The 20853-nt window shown below is 43.9% G+C and overlaps 1 protein-coding gene across 2 annotated transcripts in view; it reads left to right on the top strand.

Moving 5' to 3' along the window:
• The window catches only part of ROR2 (receptor tyrosine kinase like orphan receptor 2), a 238249-nt gene that overhangs the window by 173227 nt on the left and 44169 nt on the right, over positions 1–20853 (top strand). For both annotated transcript variants that reach the window (XR_005721955.1, XM_040245952.1), the window contains exon 2: positions 10247–10324. Coding sequence is in view for 1 of the 2 variants with exons in the window: in XM_040245952.1 (XP_040101886.1) it covers positions 10247–10324 (78 nt within the window). In the remaining variant the exon portion in view is untranslated. The remainder of the gene's footprint in view (positions 1–10246; positions 10325–20853) is intronic.

Consider the following 20853-nt stretch of genomic DNA (forward strand, 5'->3'; position numbering starts at 1 on the left):
GGGTGTGCTCCAGGCGCTGGGGAGAGAGCAGTGAGCAGACAGGCAGAACCTCCTGCTCTCAGGATGAGGAAATGGAATCAAACTAATGAACAGATCATCATCCCTTGGAAGTGCTAAGGGGGAACGAAAAATGGGAAGCAGGTTAAGTAGCAGGATTGTGTGCATAAATGTGGGAGGAAGTGTTGGCATGTTGAATAAGGTCCCCTTTCTTCCTGACCATCACCCCCAATGTAACCAGTCTTCTCACTTCCATCATTACAGATGCCTGTCTGCCCATTGATGAATGTGGAATAAGGGGGGTCTCACAATGCAAGATATTTTGAATATGTATCTTCTTCTATTTACCCTTTTGCTTTTAAAATTCACCCCTGCTATCGCAGGCAATGGTGTTGGATGCTCTATTTAGAGGTCAAGTGTTTCTGCTGCATGGACAGCAGTGGGAGGGGAGAATGGACCCACGGAGGTCTGGGGGAGGGCAGTCTGTGATTCAGCAGGATCAGAGCTGCTGGGACTGTGTGTGACCAGGGAGGGTGAGAGCATCACATTTGATGCATTTTGAAGACAGAGCATAAACAGCGTTTCTTGATGGATTGCATGTAGGGAGTGAGAGGGAAAGGAGTCAGAGATAACCAAGATGTGTGCCCTTAGCCCATGAAAGGGTGGAGCCAGAGTTTAGGGAGGCTGGTGACTGCAGGGGAGTGGTCTGTGGAGGAAAGCCACATTTGTGTTTTGACAAGCTAAGCATGATGTGTCTATTAGATGTGTAAGTGGAGATGCAAGCAAGCCATCCCGTTTCTGAGGCTGGCTTTCCGTGGAGAGGTCCAGCCAGGAAAGGTGCCCTGGGGAGTTGTGGGCATTTGGCTGTCATTTGAAGTCAGGTCACTAAGGGGACAGATACAGAAAGAGGGGGAAGCTTTTGCAGGTCCAGCTCTGGGGGCACTCCAGCATTTACAGGGCCAGAGGGACTGAGACAGGCGAGGATCCAAACGTGGAAGGTCAAGTGAAGGGAGTTGTGAGTATGCTGTGCATCATGTTAAGTGGGCAGCCCTGTGTAAAAGCTGTGCAGCGTCCTTACCAAAAATGGTCAGACAACCGCTCTGCATCCTACCACGGCATTCCCTCTGGGCCTGCCATGCCACTCTTTGGGAAGAGTGATGGTGGTATAAATATTATGAGAAAGAAGGAATGCCAGCCTGAGAGGGAGGGGTCTGGTAAGATGCCACAGCTGCTGCTGGAAACCTTGGGGAGATGAAGCTCAGAGGACAGCAGTGTCTTCAGCTGATGTCTGAGGGCAGCCACAGGGAGACACCTTCAAAAGGAAAGAGTTGGGGTGCTAGAATCATTAGCAGATTGTTGGCAGGTCCCTCCAGCGTGTGGGTAAGCCCACACCCGGCCCCTCTGTACTTAGTCCAGGTCCCCTGTTTATTCTTTCTTGTTGAGGCTTTCTCTGCTCCATGCAATTGCAAAAACCACTTTAAGTCAACTTTAATTATAAAGATATTATTAATTATTGAAGATAAATAGCACTGCCTGTTATGGATTGAATTGTATCCCCCTCAAAATAGATATAATGAAATCTTAACTCCCAGTATCTCAAAATGTGACCTTATTTGGAAATAGTTCTTTATGGAGGTATTCAATTTAAAATGAGGTCACTAGAGTGGGCCCACACCCACTGTGACTGGGGTATGCACACAGAGGGAAGCCCACGTGAGGAAACAGGGAGAAGCTGGCATCTACAAGCCAAAGAGAGAGGCTGCAGGAGAAGCAACCCTGCCAACACTTTGATCCTGGACTTCTGGCCTCCAGAATGGTTGTCTGAGCCACCCAAGCTGTGACACTTTGTTGGGGTAGCCCTAACAAACTCATATAGGGGCTACCTTTAAAAAAATTCACTGCTGTCATCTTTGATTATAACAGATGTGTATCCTTGTTTGTTTCTATGATCTCAAAGTGTTCACTGCCAACAAAACCTCTGCTTTCAATTATGCCAACTGGTCGACTTGCTCTGGGGATGAGAACAGCCTCTGGCCACATAGGTATTGAAGGTATTGAAGTGTTAGTTGCTTGTGCTTGCTTGTGCTTAGTTAGTGTCCACCTGTTTGCAACCCCATGGACTGTAGCCCACCAGGCTCCTCTCTCCATGGAATTCTCCAGGCAAGAATATAGGAGTGGGTTGCTTTCTCCAGGGGATCTTCCTGATCCTGGGATCAAACCTAGGCCTCCTTCATTACAGGCAGATTCTTTACCATCTGAGCCACCAGGGAAGCCCCTCTGGACACATGCTGGACACATGCTGGACACAAATTCCTGGCTGAAAGAGGGTGCTGCAAACCTTTGGAACCTTTTCCCTGTGGGTCTCATTCACTGCACCATGAGATTTATCCAATGGGTTCCAAGGCTGCTAGACCTGCAGCACAGGAGTTTAACTCTCCCTGAAGCAAACAGAAAGTAACCTCCAGTATTATCATGGGATAATACACCGTCTCTTTTTCTATAAGTGTTTTTTTTTTAAAAAAACTTTTCCCTCCTTACCTTTAATTAAACACCATCTAGAGGTTTGAGAAGGCAATGGCAACCCACTCCAGTACTCTTGCCTGGAAAATCCCATGGATGGAGGAGTCTGGTAGGCTGTGGTCCATGGGGTTGCTAAGAGTCAAACATGACTGAGCGACTTCACTTTCACTTTTCACTTTCATGCATTGGAGAAGGAAATGGCAACCCACTCCAGTGTTCTTGCCTGGAGAATCCCAGGGACGGGGGAGCCTGGTGGCTGCTGTCTATGGGGTCGCACAGAGTCGGACACGACTGAAGTGACTCAGCAGCAGCAGCAGAGGTTCGAGATGAAAAAAAAAAAAAAAAAAAAAGATTCCTGTGTGCATGGGAATAACTGATACTCCAAACAGTCTTCTGTAAAACCAAATGGAAACAATGAGCTTGGAGTACTTACCTGGCATTTCTGTTTGCTCCCTTTGTGCAAGTTTTGCTGCAGTAACAAGCGGGAATATCACTGGATTAGGGGCTTGTGTCATAGTGAAGGGTGTTGGGGTCTCACCCTCCCAGTCACATATGTTGTGGGTGGAGGCTCCTGGCTCTCCAGCCCCGTGTCACCACGGCCAGGGGTTGCAGGTGTTGGGAAAGAGAGAAGATCGATGAAAGGACCCAATTCAGCCTCCTGAGCAGCTTCATCCCCACTTCAACCAGCTATTCACTTGGCCCTTGACAGTGGGACCTTTGTTGAGGGTTCTGGGGGGCTGTCTGTGACAGAGGTAGAAAAAGCATTATGACAGCAATATTGGAGGGAATTGGGTCTGTGCCTGGATCATTTGGCGGGGGTTGATATTTTTGCTGTAGAAGTAGAATCACAGCAAAGGTTAAATTGGTGAGAGGCACTGCTTACTCCATTTTCAGGCTGTTGGATTTAAGTTTGTATTTCCACAGCAGAGTTAGGTCTGCCCTTTAAGGAATGTAGACACAGAGGCTAATATTTATTCAATTTGAAGTTCAAAATAATGAAATGAAAAATTACAAACTGTTAAGATGATTGCCGATTAGGTACTGGCAGCTCACCTTGAATGCTGTGTGGTTTTCTAGCTGGCAGTTGAGACACACAGTATAAGATTTTATTGAGCACATTCCCAGAAACATTATCGAGTCTCTTTACTATGGACATACTTTCTCTGGCCCAGTTCCCAGGCTAATGGACTCACCTTTTAGGATTTTATACTCTGCTCCGTTCCAGTTATTACTTCTTTTTCCTTAACTGTTGCATTTCCAGCATCACGGATGTTTTTGATTTGACGTGTTGCTGAGCTAAGTGATTGTTCTGGAACACACGATGGACATTTCCAGTTGCCAGTGGATACACTGACTTCTCACGCAGCACAACTCATCATAGAATGCATGCTTGCCCTTCCGGAGGCACCCGGCATGCCACAGTCTCCCTTCCAGGCTGTGGTCCTTTGCCCATGTGCCCTTGACTGCTGTTCGTTCTCATATTCTGGGAATTATACCTTCATTTAGGATGACCAAATCCAAGAATGCCAAGCTTTGGTGAATGAAATACCCTCACTAATTAAAAGGAGACTGCTTTGAAGTTATCCAAATAGGCCAGAGACTGCGTCTAATTAAATCATGAGTGTCTGATTCAGATGAACAGGTTAGAGATTAATGAATGAATAATCTGAATAACAAAACATTTTTTAAAAGAGAAAGACAAATCAAAAGCAGAGTAGCACATGGACTCAAATCCAAGAGTGTGAGTTGAATGTCGTTAGTAAATTCTCCCTTAATCGTGTGTCTGCTCTTAATGAGGTAGCCATGGTACAATACCAGAAAGGAGCCTGGAAATCAGGACAGACCCACTTGTACTTTGTGGATCTGAATTTCTTTTATCTTACTGATGCCTTAAATCAAGATGTCATTTCTGTGGACCATGTTGAGAGGTCTGCAGAAGATCCTGTTTGTCTGGGGCAGTTTCTGATTACTCAGAATTTGTACATGTTTGAGGCTTAGTATGCATATCCAGCTGTCGAAGGCCTGTGGGAAACCTTGACTTCTTAACAAGCCCAGCAACATCAACAATGCATCCTTTCATATGGTCCTTCTGAGGAAACCAGTTGGTTCAGCCCTGAACATATCGGACATTGATAAGTGCTGTTAAGAACACAGGTGAAGTACTAGGTTAGGAGCCGATATCACCATGCCATGACAATTTACGTACAGTTTAGCTCAAAACCCTACATTCTCAAAAGTGATTTAATTGCTGAGCATTCCCTGGCATGCTGCTGAATCTTTGAACAACCTGTATCAGATCCTATGAATCTGTGTTGTATTTTGTTCACATGGTTAGTGCTTATGCCTGGCGTGCACCATTAAGGCCACTTGGAAATAGGATCTTTCTTACAGCTCTTCTTTTTAAAAAATGTTTTTAATGATTTTATTTATTTATTTATTTTGTTTTATTTTTGCTGGGTCTTTATTGCTGCTCAGGCTTTTCTCCAGTTGCAGTGAGCGGGAGATACCCTCTAGTTGCCGAATGTGGGCCTCTCTTGTTGTGTAGGATGTTCTCTAGGGCATACAGCCTTCAGTAGTCGTGGCTCCTGGGCTCGAGAGCACAGGCTCGGTAGTTGTGGCACGTGGGCTTAGTTGCTCCTTGGTGTATGGGGTCTTCCCGGATCAGGGATTGAACTCGTGTCTCCTGCATTGGCAGGTCGATCCTTAACTACTGAGCCACCAGGGAAGAGCCCCCCCTCACAGCTCTTCTTTACTTGTGAGCCTTAGTTAAGAGCTTGACCAATGGGATAGGATGTGTAATTGTTCTTCAAAAAACTTTTTACTGTGTGAAGATAAAGACCAAGAGTTTACATATTCCTCATACTCTGTCTCCTCTTAATATTAAATCTTATATCAGTGTGGTACATTTGTCACAGCAGATGTGCCAAGATCAACACACTGTTACTGTTGTCCTTTAGTCACTAAGTCGTGTCTGACTCTTTTGTGACAGCGTAGACTTAGCCTGCCAGGCTCCTCTGTCCATACATTATTCTTTACTAACATCCATACTATTCATCTTTCTTTGAACTTTACCTGGAATCCTTTTTCTATTCTAGGATCCCACCCTGGTTACCACATTGTAGTTAGTCTTTACTCTAGGCTTCAAAGTGTAATTTTAAAAAACATTTTATTTATTTATGAATTGTCTTTTTTTAGGCTGTGCTCTGTGGCATGTGGGATCTTAGTTCCCCAACCAGGGACTGAACCCGTGCTTCCTGTATTGGGAGCACAGAGTCTTAACCACTGGACCACCAAGGAAGTCCCTAAAGTATAATTTTGACCTGGATCAAACTATACACTTAATGTATCATTGCAAGGCAATGAGTCACAGTTAATTTTTTTTTATATTAAGTATTCTCCTTTCTTCAAACATCAAAAAACCGATAAGGAGCTAATAAATCACCACTGCCTGATTGATGCGATCAAAGATTTGAGTTTTCCAGTAGCTTTACATTGTTTTGCTGTTTATTTTTTTTAGATGAAGTTCACTCGTGTCCAGTGGAAAAAGTTAGAGCATCCACATTCTTAATGGACATGTGTGGCATTCATAGCGTGGCTTTTAGTATTTACCAAAACGAAGGACCTGTAATTTGCCTTGAGGAGTCATTTCAGAAAACAATAATTAAGTCCTGAGGAGTTAGGGCAGCCAAGTCCTCCCAGAACTTTTGCTCTCTTTAGGTCTTCCCCGTCTTCAGTCAGCCAGTTGGGGGAAAGCATACCAGCACCAGGTAAATCCAAGGGGCACTTTGTATAATGAAGCTGTCAGGACAGCCACGTGGGAGGCGTGACTTGACTCACACCACCTTGGACCAGTCGCTGCCTGAACTGGACTGGCAGTGATTGCCAAGCACAAGGTGGGTCATGGGATGAAGAAGGAGAATAGAAGTCCTTCGTCCGGTCTTGGTGACCTGGAGAAGAATGTGCTAGTTGGGGAGAAGCAGCGGCCCTAAACGCAAGGTGGTGAAATGCTTCCTTTGTCCTTGTCCTGAGCCGTGTCTCTGCAGCAAGAATGTGAACGTGTGCTGGCTTCTCAGTGAGACTCTCAGCTCCTAAACCATCACATCTGTGGACCAGTAGTCCTGGTTCTCTAGCTTTTCATTAGTTCTCTTTTATCCATTAGTCATTGCTGTGTCTCCATGTATCCTCCACATCCTGTCTACTTGGGCAGCCAAAACTTCCCCACAGGGTCTGGGCACTGGTCTGATGTGCTGATGTAGCATTTAAAGGCCTTTGCTAATCACCTAGTGCAATGTGCTTCTCTCCAGCCTTCTTTTTTTTTCTTTTCGGGCATGACATTTTAAAAAAATCTAATAAAATTGATGTTTGTTCAAAGAGCCACATATGCTATCATTCCATTTATATGAAATGGCCCAAATACATAAATCCATAAAGACAAAAAAGCAGGTTAGTGGTTACAGGGTCTGGCAGAGGTGAGATTGGTGGGGGAGACTGCTAATGGAAATAAGCTTTCTTTTGGAGGTAATAAAATATTGCAGAATTACATAGAGGAGATTGTTGAACAACCCAATATTAAAAACCACTCTATTACAGATTTTAAAATGCTAAATTTTGTGATATGTGAATTATTTCAATTAAAAACGTGGCGCTTGTTCATTGTACAGATGTTGAAAAAGAAAATAAAAGAGGACTTTACCTATATAATTTCATATAACTAATAGTGGGTGACAGTTCTTGTTGTTTCCGTTTTTGTGTTGTCTCATTTTTTTTCCCCTTTAGTTGTTCTTCACCCTAAAGGGCCAGGAAAAATCCTGTTGGAATCTGCTGAGACACTAGACCCTGTTCTCACTTGTTGGAAGTGCAGCATCTCGAATAAGGATAGCCATTCTACAGTGTAGGAGAATGATGATTTTTTTATATATGTATAAACTAGGTCTACTTCAGACTGTAAATGGTGCCCTTATGTCTCAGTTAGGAAGTGACAACAGGGCCTAGTTTTGCTGGAACTTAAGGCTTCAATTCCAAGGACTGCAATGACTGGATTTTGTGAATTTATTCACACAGTTGACTTGCAGAGGAAATGTGCTAGAGCTCAGGCTCTGCACACTTTCACATCTAAGTCCCAAAGATTGGGGTCCCTGATATTAGCCTTGAAAATTAGTGAATCTTACCTGTTTTTCCAGATATGTAGATGATACTCTTTTGCTTAAATATCCAAACTAAATTTTACCTAGAGTAAAGCTTACGGCTGAAAGAAACTAAAAATCAATTCCCAGGGGAGGTACTGATCAGTGCAACATATTCAGGGAGAATCTCAGCATTTCTAATGTCAAAAGGGACTTTGCATGTCTCTCTGCGTATGTGGGTGGTGGTGGGGGGGGGTGACATCTGCTCATGAGTCAACAGAACTGTTTGTATCACCTCCGGCTCTTCTCCCAAGAAGAGTGTGCATGTCCACACCCCCAGCTCAGATGAACATGGAAATACTTATGCTTCCGAATTGAAAGCTGCCTTGGAAGAGCTGGGGCTCTTTTGCACAGTGGAATTGGGCTAATGTGCTTATTTTTCTACAGAGTATGTATTTATTTGACTGTTTCACACCATTTGTCAATTTCTAAGCAGTTAATAATTTTTATTCCTCTTTCAGATGTGTGTATATAGTACAAGTGTGTTTGATTTCCTGTGGTCTCTCTACATTTAAACAGTACTGAGTGATGGTATGTGTAACATGCCAATTTAAAATTTCAAACTCAAACTGAACCACATTGATTGGCCTGTACAGCTTATGCTTGTCTCTGTCCTGTAGCAGCCCCGAATTCTGTCTAGGTTTTAGTCTTCACTAGAGATGCAGCAGCTGATATCCTCCAGCTGTTTACAGTCCCTTGAGAATTAAAATGTATGCAGCTATTGATTCAGGGGATGATATGATTGCCATAGGAGAGGTGTATGGTTCAGGGGATAGTTTTAGAGAATAAAGTTGTTACTTCTGAAAGGTTGATCAAGGATGTTTTATGAAAGAAAGATGGTGTGAATGTGTGACTTCTGACCCATGGGTAAATTTGGACTAGCAGTGATAGAAAGAAAGAATCTTCCATAACTGAATGTGAAAAGCCATGGGCCCATTTCAGAAATAATCTCCTCTTTTGGTTGCTTGGAATTGGGCCTGAATTCTAAGGGCGTTGCAAGCTGATGTTGTCACCTTGCATGTCCTGGGATTTAGGAACAAGTGGGCAGAGAAGATCAACTTAAACACATGGGTACCTTGAGTGTAAACCGGCCAGTGTTTGTTGAGCTAAATAACTTAAAGCATCTTGTGTACCTGAATTCTGTCTGAAAATCACTTGTACTCCACTGTTAGCTCTCCAGTTTTTTGAGGAAGGCCTCATCGTAAGGGTTGGGAGTGATTCCTGAAGTGTCTGGGTGCTCTGTTAATTCTCACCTCTCATTTAAGGGTGACCCAATGTTGAATTATAAACTACCTTTTTTATAATAATTTTTTTGAATTTTTTGCGGTAAATACACAAAATTTATCATCTTAACCATTATTAAATGCACAATTCAGTGGCATCAAGTACATTCACCTTGTTGTATAACCATCACCAATATCCATCTTTAAATTTTCTCATCTTACCAAAATGAAACTGTCCATATCAAACACTTAACTGCCCATTCTGCCTCCTCCAGAAACCTGTCACCCACGATTCTACGTTCTGTCTATGAATTTGACTACTCTAGTATTCACAGTATTTGTTTTTCTGTGTCTATTTCACTCAGAATAACCCACCCATGTTGCAGTATGTATCGGGGTTTCCTTCTTTCTAAGCCGCGTCATTTGCCATCACATGTGTGTCCCGCTCTTTGATACCCAGATTCATCCAGATGTGTTGTCAGAGTCACCCTGACTACACATGGCTTTGCCATTTCTACCCTCACCCCCCACCTCCAACCAATGGGACCCCAGTCAAGGCCAAGGTATGGGGTGAAAGTCTTCAAAGAAAACTGCACTGGGATATGGAGAAAGGACTATATGAGGCCCCAAACGGTTTGTAGGTCATCAGTCACACCTACCCATCCCTCCTGGCATTTCAGGAAAGGGGACCCATGACTTTGTGCCGTACGCTCACTTGAGCAGACCAGCCCTGCTCTTGCCCTTGGTGTTTATGACTCTGGGGGTGATTGCTTCCGCTGATACAGTCTCTGAGGGATTGAGGTTACTATTGCCATAAAGATGAGAAACTTCTGTCTTTATGCTTATTGGGTAGATCAGTTCTAGGCTGTTGGCTGCTAATGAGTCTGGGGGCTAGGGTGGGCAAGGGGGAACGAGCTGCTGAAGAAACTCTCCAATTCTGAATTTATTCAGAATGATAACGGGCCTATATCTGAAGGACCACCTGCTGACTCTGGCTCCAGAAGTGTTTAATTTTGCCAGCTGGTGTTTTAATCTCTCTCTCTTTCCCAAAATGAAATTTGGGCCACATGTTTGCTTCCTCCATACCTGCTGTAAAGCATTTGCATTTTGCCTGGGATTGCAAAATTGCAGGAATCACTTTTGCTTTTGGATCAAATCTGATGCTACAAAAGCCCTGTGAATGTTACCAAAACACCTTATCCCTCTAGGTGTTCCTTAAACACTGGGCAGTTTTGCTAAAACACTACTGTCTTTGCATGAAAAATGGAATAAAGGCCCTGAAGGGAAATCTCACTAATGCGTATGCTGTGCTCTTTTGCCCAGGGCAAGTGGAAGTTCCTGACTCGAATGACCCTTTGGGACAACTGGATGGACATGACAGCCCTGTTCCAACTCTGAAAGGTAAACTGTGAAGTGTTCTTTGAATGCAAGCATTTGAACGTGTATTCAAAGTAGCATGCAGAGTGACTCACTGTGCCACTCTACTCAAGGCTTGGCTGCTGAAATGGATGGCCAGGGTCTCCCGTGACCCACTGCTGCCCCATGGGTGGGTATAAAGCTGAATTCCACCTCTGTACCCCAAACACTGAATCGTATCTCAGAGACAGGATTTGGGGTGAAGTAGATAAGAATAACTTTATCACTTTGCCAGGCAAAGGGGGCCACAGCAGGCTAATGTCCTCCAGATTACATGTCCCAACCTGGAGTGTGAAGTGGGAAGTTCTATAGGAATTTCTGGTTCAAAGAACTTCATGGTTCAAAGAGGGAGTGATCAGCTTGTGGACATTGTTCTGATTGATTGGTGGTGAGGTAAGTAGGAGTCAGCACCACCAATCTGGTTCCAATTGATCTAAGATCTATATGATTGCGAGCAGCAAGATCTATATGATTGCGAGCAGCATTCTGTCAACTTCTACCTGGTAGGATTTCAGTATCTGCATAACAGCTCAAAGATATTATTATGTGTACCACTTGAGGAGGAACAATGACCCTACTCCAAAGTTGCACTATTTTTTTTTTGACAGCTCCTCCTTTGTCTCTGCATCACCTCACTTCCCTGATTAGCAACTGGTTGAACCTTCGCATTAGAACTCAGGCAAGGTTATGAAGGCTGCTGTTGATGTTTAGTCGCTAAGTCACGTCCACCTGTTTTGTGACCCCGTGGACTGTAGCCACCATGCTCCTCTGTCCATGGGATTTCCCAGGCAAGAATACTAGACTGGGTTGCCATTTCCTTCTCCAGAGGATCTTCCCAACCCAGGGGTTGAACCTGTGTTTCTTGCATTGGCAGGCAGATTCTTTACCGCTGAGCCACAAGGGAAGCCCCATCATGAAGGCTAAATGAAACCTGTTTCCTGTAATCAAGAAATGGGGGGATACAGAAAGGCTTTTGTGCCCAGGAGTCCCACAGGGTCCTGCTTGGTATCAGGTGCAGTGGCATGCCTCTTGAAGCAGTTTTGAAAGCTGAGTGGAGCTTGTCAGAAGCTGGTGGGTGGGTGGGAGATGAGAGGGCAGGGGTAGACAGATGGCCACTGAAGGGAGAAGTAAATTGAAGGGAGCCCTATGGGCCCGAACAGAGCCTTAGGACCTGGATTCCTGGCTTGGCCATGAAGTCTCCTGCTGACAAGGTCTTCTTGGGCTCTTCTCCAGATGTAATTGTCCAGACTAGGGAGCACCTCAGGTGGGCAAGTGGCCCTCCTCCACAGGTCACCAAAGAGCAGGTTATTTGTCTTATTGCTCCAGTCTTTCCCAGAGGTCACTTCCAAGATCACTGCTCACTTGGCATACTTTGTAGGCATCTTAGATTTGAAAATCAGTAGACACCATTTCTTGTGATGCAGCCCAGTCACTTGAAGAAGCGGTGCTTTGCTTCCTTTATCCCCTGTCACTGAATTGCCTCAGTCAGCTCAGGCTGCCTCAAGAGAACACCGCAGGCTGGGTGGCTTAATCAGGAGACATTTACTTCTCACAGCCCTGAAGACTGGAAGTCTGAAGTCAAGGCGCTGGCCTTGCTGGGTCCTAGTGGCATGCTAGACAGTAGACAGTGCAGTTTTACTGTGTCTTCTCAGGGAGCGAGAGAGTGGGCTCTGGTTTCTTCTTGTCTTATAAAGACTCGAATCCCATTATAGGGATCCCACCCTCATGACCTCATCTAACCCTAATTACTTCTCAAAGGCCTCACCTTCAGATGAGGCACCACTACTACACAAGTGCTTAAGGCTTCAACATGTAAATTTGTGGGCACGCAGTTCAGTGTATAATAATTAACGGTTAAAACAGCTTCTTTATTTCTGTTTAGCTGCTTTTTGTAAGCATTATTCAGAGCCCAGACATCCATAAATTTCTCAGCCCTCTGCATGTTGAGGGTCCCTGTGTCCTCTCAGGAATGTGTTCACCTCCACGTGTCCAAGGCTGGGTCTCCTGGAGACTGAGCAGAAATGACTCAAGTCCACCAGTCTCAGCTGAGTGGAATAAATGTTGCTCTGTGTCCTGAAAGAACCTCCTGGGATCACACAACAAACTTCTGCATTCTGGCCTCAGAATAGTTGTTTAAATTCACAGAAATAGAGTCGTAGATGTAGAAAGCAAATGTATGGTTCTCAGGAAGGAAGAGGGCGGGAGGGATACATTGGGAGAATGGGATTGATATATGCACACTACTAAATGTAAAATAGATAACTAATAAGGGCCTACTGTATAGCACAGGGAATTCCACTCAATATTCTGTAATGACCTATATGAGGAAAGAATCTAAAAAAGAATGGATACAAATAGATGTATAACTGATTCACTTTGCTGTATAGCAGAATCTAACACAACATTGTAAGTCAACTATGGTCCAAGAAAAATTGTAAAGCAAATGAACAAACAGGGTGTGTGGATCTACTTGCTCTTGGTGGTGCCTTGGGTGTGGAGGCTCCTTGATAATGATTTTCCCCTTTTATATCTTATGCAGTAAATATATAGGTTAGTTTCCTCACATTGACCCCCTTGCAGTCCTACTGTGGTCACTGTGACCTTGCACAGAGTCAGGATGTTTGGAGGAGAGGGCCTCTTTTGGCTAGATAGGGATGTATCTCCATGGCGACCAAGGTCTGGACTCTGGAAATTTGTGTACCATGCTGGGCCTTAGGATAGATTTCTTAGGAAGAAGGGTAGTTTTTGGTGGCTAGATTCTGAAGTCATTTTGCACAAGGGTGATTGAGCCCACAATCTAGTGTTATAGAGACTCAGATCCATCATGGGGTTCCCACCCTCATGGGTTATGGCTCTTGCCCAAAAAGGGACTTGCCCCACTCTTCCTTTGTGCTCCCCTGGCCTCCTCCTCACACCCTCAGTGATGGAAGGAACTGGCCTGGCAATGCCAGACTTATTAATCCATGCACTTTTTTTTTGTTTAAAGAGCTTCAGGGAGCATTACTACTTGGCCACATTTGGCTTAAATCACATATAAAAAGTAATAATAGTTGAATGGACTGTATGAGCTATTTCTTTAATCCAGTTACCATTTATGATGCCCATGCATCTGTAAAACGGCAGGCAGGTGAAAATGGCTAGCGGGCAGTCTGTCGTTGAGCAAACAGAATCTAAGAATTAGTTACAAGCGTAAAAAGCATTTGAGTTCAGAGGTACTGGGCCAGGATTGAGCACTTAACATATAATTAGTGGTTGGTATTCAGAGAGGGAGATCCCAGAGCCGATACAGAAGGAAAAACAGAATGCAAAAGGCATTGTGATTTGCGGCTGAAACGTTTGCCTGAAATTTCTGTATGCCAGAGTACTGTCATCGTTAGGACTGGAGCTGGCCTTAGGACTCTGGTAATAGCATTTCACAGGAGTTTTATATTCTTTGCTATATTAGATACACTATTTACTATTATTATACTTACAAAAGTGTTCATTTGGCCTAGAAACCATTTGCTCTTTTGTTCCAAGGCTGTATTTTAAATGCATATGTAACCAGTTTTGTAAAATCAGTACTTTGGAATGTGTGTGGGCAGTGGATCATTTCTGAGAGCCTGGGCTGGTGGTGCTCGTCTTGTTCGTCTTGCATCCTCCAAAAATAGACCCGCTTGCTTGTGTCTCCTGCCTTAGCAGAAGGGTGCTCATCATCCTGGCTGAAACCAGAAGGGGAATTCCTGACTCTCTGCACTTGAAGCTGTGTTACAATTAGAGGTGATCTCAAGGGCATTCTAAATCACAAGGCAGGAGTTGGTGCCTTTCTCACCAGGCTGCCCGCTGCTATTTGTGACATATTATGTTGTGGTGCTGAACTGAAACTTCCTGGGACAGAGAAAACAAAGCCATCAGCAGAGTTCACCCTGTTGGCACGGAGACCATGCCTGATGTCTGTTTCCTGGGTGCCTGATCCACCTAGGATGCAGGGATTGATTAGCATATGTGATTGGTGCATTTCTGGTTTATTCTGGGACTCTTGGTGTATGTGTGAGTGTGTGTGAGCAAGTGTGTGATTGTTTCCTGGAGTTTATGGAGAGTGAGGGTCTCCAAGGCCGATGGGTTAACTTGAAAAGCGCACTCTACTTGCACACACAGTTAGCTTAGGTCTGTGGCTGGGAACTTGGGGCCAAGCTCAAGCTGTGAGTCTGGGCCCCTGCACCTCCCCTCTGAGTGCCCCTGGCTGGTCATGGAAATCTGGGGCCCCCCTAGATGGTAAGCAGAGAGTGTCCAATGTTGCACCACTTCCTTGGACAAATCTAATGTGAGTTTCTGGGTTCTGAGCCCTGGCCACTCTTGAGGTGAAGGCTGATCATTGAGCTCCCTTGATCCTCCTGCAGCCAGAATTTTCTGAGCCCATTGGGCTGCCCAATATCTGAACAAACTGAACATTGTTGGGAGAAAGCCCAAACCTACAGATGAGAGATTTCAAAGTGAACAAGTCCTATGCAAGGTGGACTGCGGGTCATAGGACCTCATATACACATATAAGAGCCCTCTCTGTGGGAGGGCAGGGATGCAGCCTGCTTCTCGGAGTGGTGAGGCCAGTGTGGGCCTCTAAGCCTTCCTCTTTTCTTCTCCTTCTCCTTCTCAGTGTCCCCCTCTCACTCTTTCAGGATAACTGCCGCAACCTGCCCCTCAGCTGGGATGGAGTCATGGTAACTGGTGGCCAGTGCCTGGCTGGACTGTCCATTGTTGTCCCTACTGAAGGTGACAGACAGGCAGTCGTCCTTTCTCAACCCACTGGGTTTGAACACCAAACTGCACTGGCTTATCCTTGTGTGCTTGTCTAACGTCTGTCCCAGGTGTGTGCATCTGTGTGTTTCTGTCTGTATGACGCCCCCCCACCGAGAATTCAGCAGCTCTTGTGTACTCCCAGTTGCCTGTTGTTTTGTGCATGCTTCTCTCTCCGAGTCTGCCCATGTCATCTGGTTTTCTGGGTCTAGGTCTGTCTTCTTGTGCCCGACCATCTCTGTATGTGTGTGTGTGTGTGTGTGCGCGTGCGTCTGTGTCCCTGTCTTTTTAAAAGGATGTGCTACTGTTTATTGTTCAGCTGCTCAGTGTGTCTGACTCTTTGCGACCCCATGGACTACAGCAACCCAGTATGACCCTGTTTGTCCAATGGCCTCCCTCCTTCTCTCTCCTACTTTTCTTCTTCAAACCCACGATAGCAGTTTCCAAGGACTGTCATTACAAAGTACCACAAACTGAGTTCCGTAAACAACAGAAATTTGTCCTCATGGTTATGGAGGCCAGAAGTCCAAAGTCAAGGTTTTGGCAGGGTTCGTGCCTTCGGGCGGCTCTGTGGGAGAAACCATCCACATCTCTCTGAGCTTCTGTTTTGCTGGCAGTCCATACAGTTCCCAGGCTTGGGGCCACAGCATTCCAGTATCTGCCTGTTTTCATGTGATCTTTTCTGGGTCTGTATTCAAATGTCCCTCTTTAAAGAATGCTAGACATTTGATTAAGGCCCATCCCTATGTCCTCATCTCAATTTGATTATATCTGCAGTGACTCAATTTCCAAGTAAGGTCACATTCACAGGTTCCTACTATCTCACTGGAGGAACACAGTTCACACCACGATACTCTCTTCTCCTCCAAAGACTCTTACATACTTTTCTCCATCTCTCAGATCCTTTAAACTTCATTTCTCCATTTTTCTCACTGTCTCTGATTCTCATTCTTTCTAATCTCACACCCTCCTCTGACCCTGGTAAGCTCCTCCTCCCACCCTTTCTGCAACTGGTTCTGTGTAGACCACTAGACAACTCAGTGGGAGTGGCCCCTGCCACTGCCCCTGACTGATTTATTGGCCTATAAATACTTCCTTCTGGGAAAAGCAGCTTTATATTCTCTGTGCAGCTCTTAGGGTCCCCTCGTCACCTGCCCTTCTAAGCAGGTTGTTTTATTTCCCACCAGTCAAAGCCCTGTGACCTTGTGACCCTGGTACACATGGCTTTCCTTATCTCCTCCCCAGGCCAGCCAGTGTGACCTGGTAAACAGGCAGATCCTCAGACACTTTAGTCATTTAACCACATTAGTGAATATGTGGATGGTCAGTTGGGGTAAAAAAATCATTCATCACTGATCTGACTGTGAGGTCAGGAGTGGTGTCCTCTAGAAATGAGTTCTCCTGTTACCTCTGCCTTTAGTGTGTTTTCATGCTTGGATTGAGCTCACTGTGCAGAGTTTAGGGGTGAGCAGAGAGCTGACCGGGGCGCCAGGGAGATGGAATTCACTAGCATCAGTTGTTGAAGTGACCCCACTGTGAGGAAGGGGAAACCCTTTTGGATAATCAAAAGGGAAGACTTCTCTCTTAATGCTGTGGAGGACTGACCAGATCCAACTTAGCTGGATTCTCAGCCACAGGTGCCTAGCTCCTCCCGGCCTGTTCAGTGGCAGCTGGAGAGGTTTGGAGCAGCTCTTGAGGAAGCCTTTGTGAACTAGAGGAGAGCTTAGCAATGGCCAGGACAATGCCGTATTTCACACATGAAGGAAATGAAGCCGAGCGATGAAGTGGCTGGCCAGGAGTTAACCACCAAGAGAAAAAGTAGTATTGTGCTTAGTCTTCTGAGAACTTTCATTCTATTTTCATTTTGGCCTGCAGTGAATGAATGATGGTTGTAATGGTGGACCAAATTTATTTGGCCACCCTCCCACTTACATTACATATGAGTGCTCAATAAAATATTCATCAAAGATGTAAATGATTAGATGAATTTGCAAGAGAGTTGGAGAAACACCCAGGAGCCAGCATTAGGAAGGAAACAGAATTGTGACAGTCCTGGGCTGCTGAGGAAGGAACCAATGAGGTGTTCCATTCTGTTTGCAGCCTTAGAGAATGGCCCACTTTTCATGGGAAAAGGTTTATCTGAGATAAAGAGTTGGATTCTGCAGACGTCATGCTGTTATGACATGAGCTTTCCAGTAATGAAAGGCAGAGTCACCATGTGGCCGTGGGGCAGATGTGGATGCATCCATGGACTCTGGAGTAGAGGGGTACCAGTATGACGAGGACACCTTAGCAAAAGCTGGTACAGGCGAAGGACAACTGCAGACACATCAAATCCTTCCATGCTTTGATACTGAAAGAGCTTACACTAGAGCAAATACGCAGAAGTAGAAAATCCTGATTTTGAGATTACATGAAATAAATATGCTAAAGTTACTGATTTCACTGGAATTGGATGGATTACATTTCCTGCAATCAGGAAAAGTAAGGGGTCGAGACAAAAATCAAGTTTGGTTTTAGGAAATGAAGGAATTTGCATTTCTTATATCTTAATACGGGCTTCCTTGATGGCTCAGATGATAAAGAATCTGCTGCAATGTGGGAGACCCAGGCCCAGTCCCTGGGTTGGGAAGATCCCCTGGAGAAAGGAATGGCTACCCACTCCAGTATTCTTGCCTGGAGAATTCCATGGACAGAGGAGATTTTCACTCATTAGCCCAGGAAGGCAAGGAGAGGGCTTGCCTCAAGCCTGGCTCCAGATGGGACAAACAGAAGGCTTTCCCATGAGAAATCAGACTTGGACCTGCACCTCAGGAAACTAAATTTACATTACCAGAATGTTGTAGAAGAATCAAGAGCCCAAGAATTAACATAAAAACTTGGCACTGCCTATTTCAGGAACCCAGTCCTCAAGGGATTCCCACAGAAAAACCAGTCCTGCAGTGAAAAATTACGAAGTACACTCAGAGAGGCCCAAGATGAGTGATGAGTTAGTAAACAATGAAGCTGAAAGGATTAAGATAAAGGAAGAAAAAGCAGTGGTGGGTTTGAAATGGAACCAAAGAGACCTTCTAGAAACAAAAAGTGTAGTAGATAAAATGAGAAACTTGATGGATAGTAGATGGCACAGAGATAACAATTATAAAAAGATAGGAAATGTAAAAGTAAAAGAGCAGGGAAGGCTCTTATAAGGAAGTTCAGCATATATCTGGAAGGAGATTTCAAAGGAGAAATAAAGGGGGAAGGGAGAAACAGTATTTCATGAGATACTGATGGAGGATTTTACAGAATTCATGGAAGGCATCAATCTTCAGATGTTGGGTATAACACTGAGGCCTGTTGAGGCTAAAATAAAAATAAGTTCATAGCTAGTGATACTTTGGCAAAGACAAGGGAAATAGTAAAAGCAGCCAAAGAGGGGAGAGGTCAGATTATCCACAAAGGAATGGTAAGACTTGTAACAAAACCACAAAAAACAGAGGACAGTGGTGTAATTGTCTAGAATTCTGTACCCAGCTAAACTGGCATTCAAGTCTGAAAGCAACAGATAATTTTAGACCATGACCAAGAGTGTTTACAACCTTTTTTTTAACACAAAAAGCAAATGTGAATCAGGAAGAGCTCAGTTGAACCTGGGGAGAAAGGAATGAGAAGCAGGCAGTGTTGGCAAGGAAAGAACTTGTTAACCAAGTTGGCAAATCTAAATAAATTTTGTAGTTGAAAATCATCTGTAATAAGGACCACTAGGAGCTTACAAATGGAGTGTAACTAAACACTGGGAAGCAATAATTCAAAGCTCTGGTGGTTGGGGTGGTGTTTGCAGCTCACAGCATTTCAAGGTGCTTGTATTTCGTTGTATATGGGAAACTTTGCCAAATTAGGTATGCTTATAAAAAGTAATAAAGCTAACTACTTAAGTGTAACTTTTGAATAAGTAAAGGGAGAATAAAGGGAGAAAAACAGAAGAAAACAGGAAGGAAGAATTAAAAAGCAAAATTAACACTTTTAAAATAAAATCTCTCAGTTAACAATCTCGTAGGTTAACACATATAGACTTTTAAATTAGCATGTTAAATTATATGTTATTTACAAAATTCTTGTCTAGTGCATGCCCAGTTGCCTCAGTCATGTCCGACTCTGCAATCCTGTAGACTGTACCCCGCCAGACTCCTTTGTCCATGGGATTCTCCAGGCAAGAAGACGGGTGGGTTCGCATGCCTTCCTCCAGAGGATCTTCCCGGCTCAGGGATTGAACCAGCATCTCCTGCATTGCAGGTGGATTCTTTACCCATTGAGCCACCTGGGAAGCCCTCATGTCTAGTATATAATCATAAAAATCATTAAAAGTTAAAAATACAGAGTAGAACTACATTAACCAAAAATACTCTGAGGTAACTATATTAACATCCGACAAAATGGTTTTTTAGACACAAAAGCCTTAAATAGTGATATAAAGACTAGATGATGTAATAAACTTGAAGTTTATTGTACCCAGGAACTTAGGTTCCAATATACAAACTTAACCTCACAGAATTAATAATGGCTATTTGACATATATAGTATCAGTTAGCATGTATCTCATTGAAACTGAAGGTTTCCCGATGACATAGCAAGCAAAGAATCTGCCTGCAATGCAGGAAATGCAAGAGACACAGGGTGGATCCCTGGGTTAGGCAGATCCGCTGGAGAAGGAAATAGCAACACACTCCAGTATTCTTGCCTGGGAAATCCAATAGACAGAGAGACTGCTGGGCTACAGTCCTTAGGGTCACAAAGAGTCGAACATGACAGACCACACACAAACGCATGGTCACACTCTGATTGGAACTAAGTATTTTAAAAAATTTGAGCAACAAATTGACAAGTTTAATCTTTTGGGCATATATAAACCCCTGCACTGAACAATTAGAGAAAATACATTCTTGCCATTCAGTGTGGAGCATTTCAGGAGCTGACTGTACTAGGCTGTAAAGCAAATCACAGTGGTATCAAAGAATTATCATCACACTAGACTATATTTTGTGACAGCAGTGCAATTAAAGCATAGCTTTAATAACTCATAGCCAAAATTTATAAATTATAAGAGAAGTGGAATCTGACCAACCATATGGAGATTAAATAAATTAACTTATTTGATTGCTAACCCTTGGGAAATTTCTGATTTAATGCATACATTAGAAAAGAAAAAGATAGAAAATTAATCAACTGCAGAAGTTAGAAATATAAAGATTTGAATAGATAATTACAGTAGGAGAGGCTCAAGGGCCAGTAAACCTTCCTAAGGACTCTTGAGCTCATGAGGAATTCTTAAGGTGCAACCTAAAATAATAGTACTATTTCATGTCCATCATATTGGCAAACATTTTAAAGTCCCGCCCCCACCCTGGCAGACACCAAATGCTGGCAAAGTTATAGGGGAAACACTTTAACTCACTTTTAGTGAAGTACAAATGGTCTCAAGCACTTTTAAGACATAGATAAATGAAAGATTTCAAGGCCTATGTCTTATCACTAATGCGTGCAGTTGGGTGCTTGCAAGGTTACTCCCATACATGTACAGAATGAGATATATACAGGTCGTCATTATACACTGTCTGTACTAGCAAAAATGTAGAAACAAATTCTTGCCCCTGAATTGGGAAATGGATAAAGAAATTGTGGTTTCTTTGTACAGTAGAATATTATGAAGTAATTAAACAAATGAACTGCATCAGCAGAGGAACCCCAAGCTGACTTGCAAG

The sequence above is a fragment of the Oryx dammah genome, unplaced genomic scaffold (genome assembly GCF_014754425.2).
Source record: "Oryx dammah isolate SB20612 unplaced genomic scaffold, SCBI_Odam_1.1 HiC_scaffold_1, whole genome shotgun sequence".
Taxonomy (NCBI): domain Eukaryota; kingdom Metazoa; phylum Chordata; class Mammalia; order Artiodactyla; family Bovidae; genus Oryx; species Oryx dammah.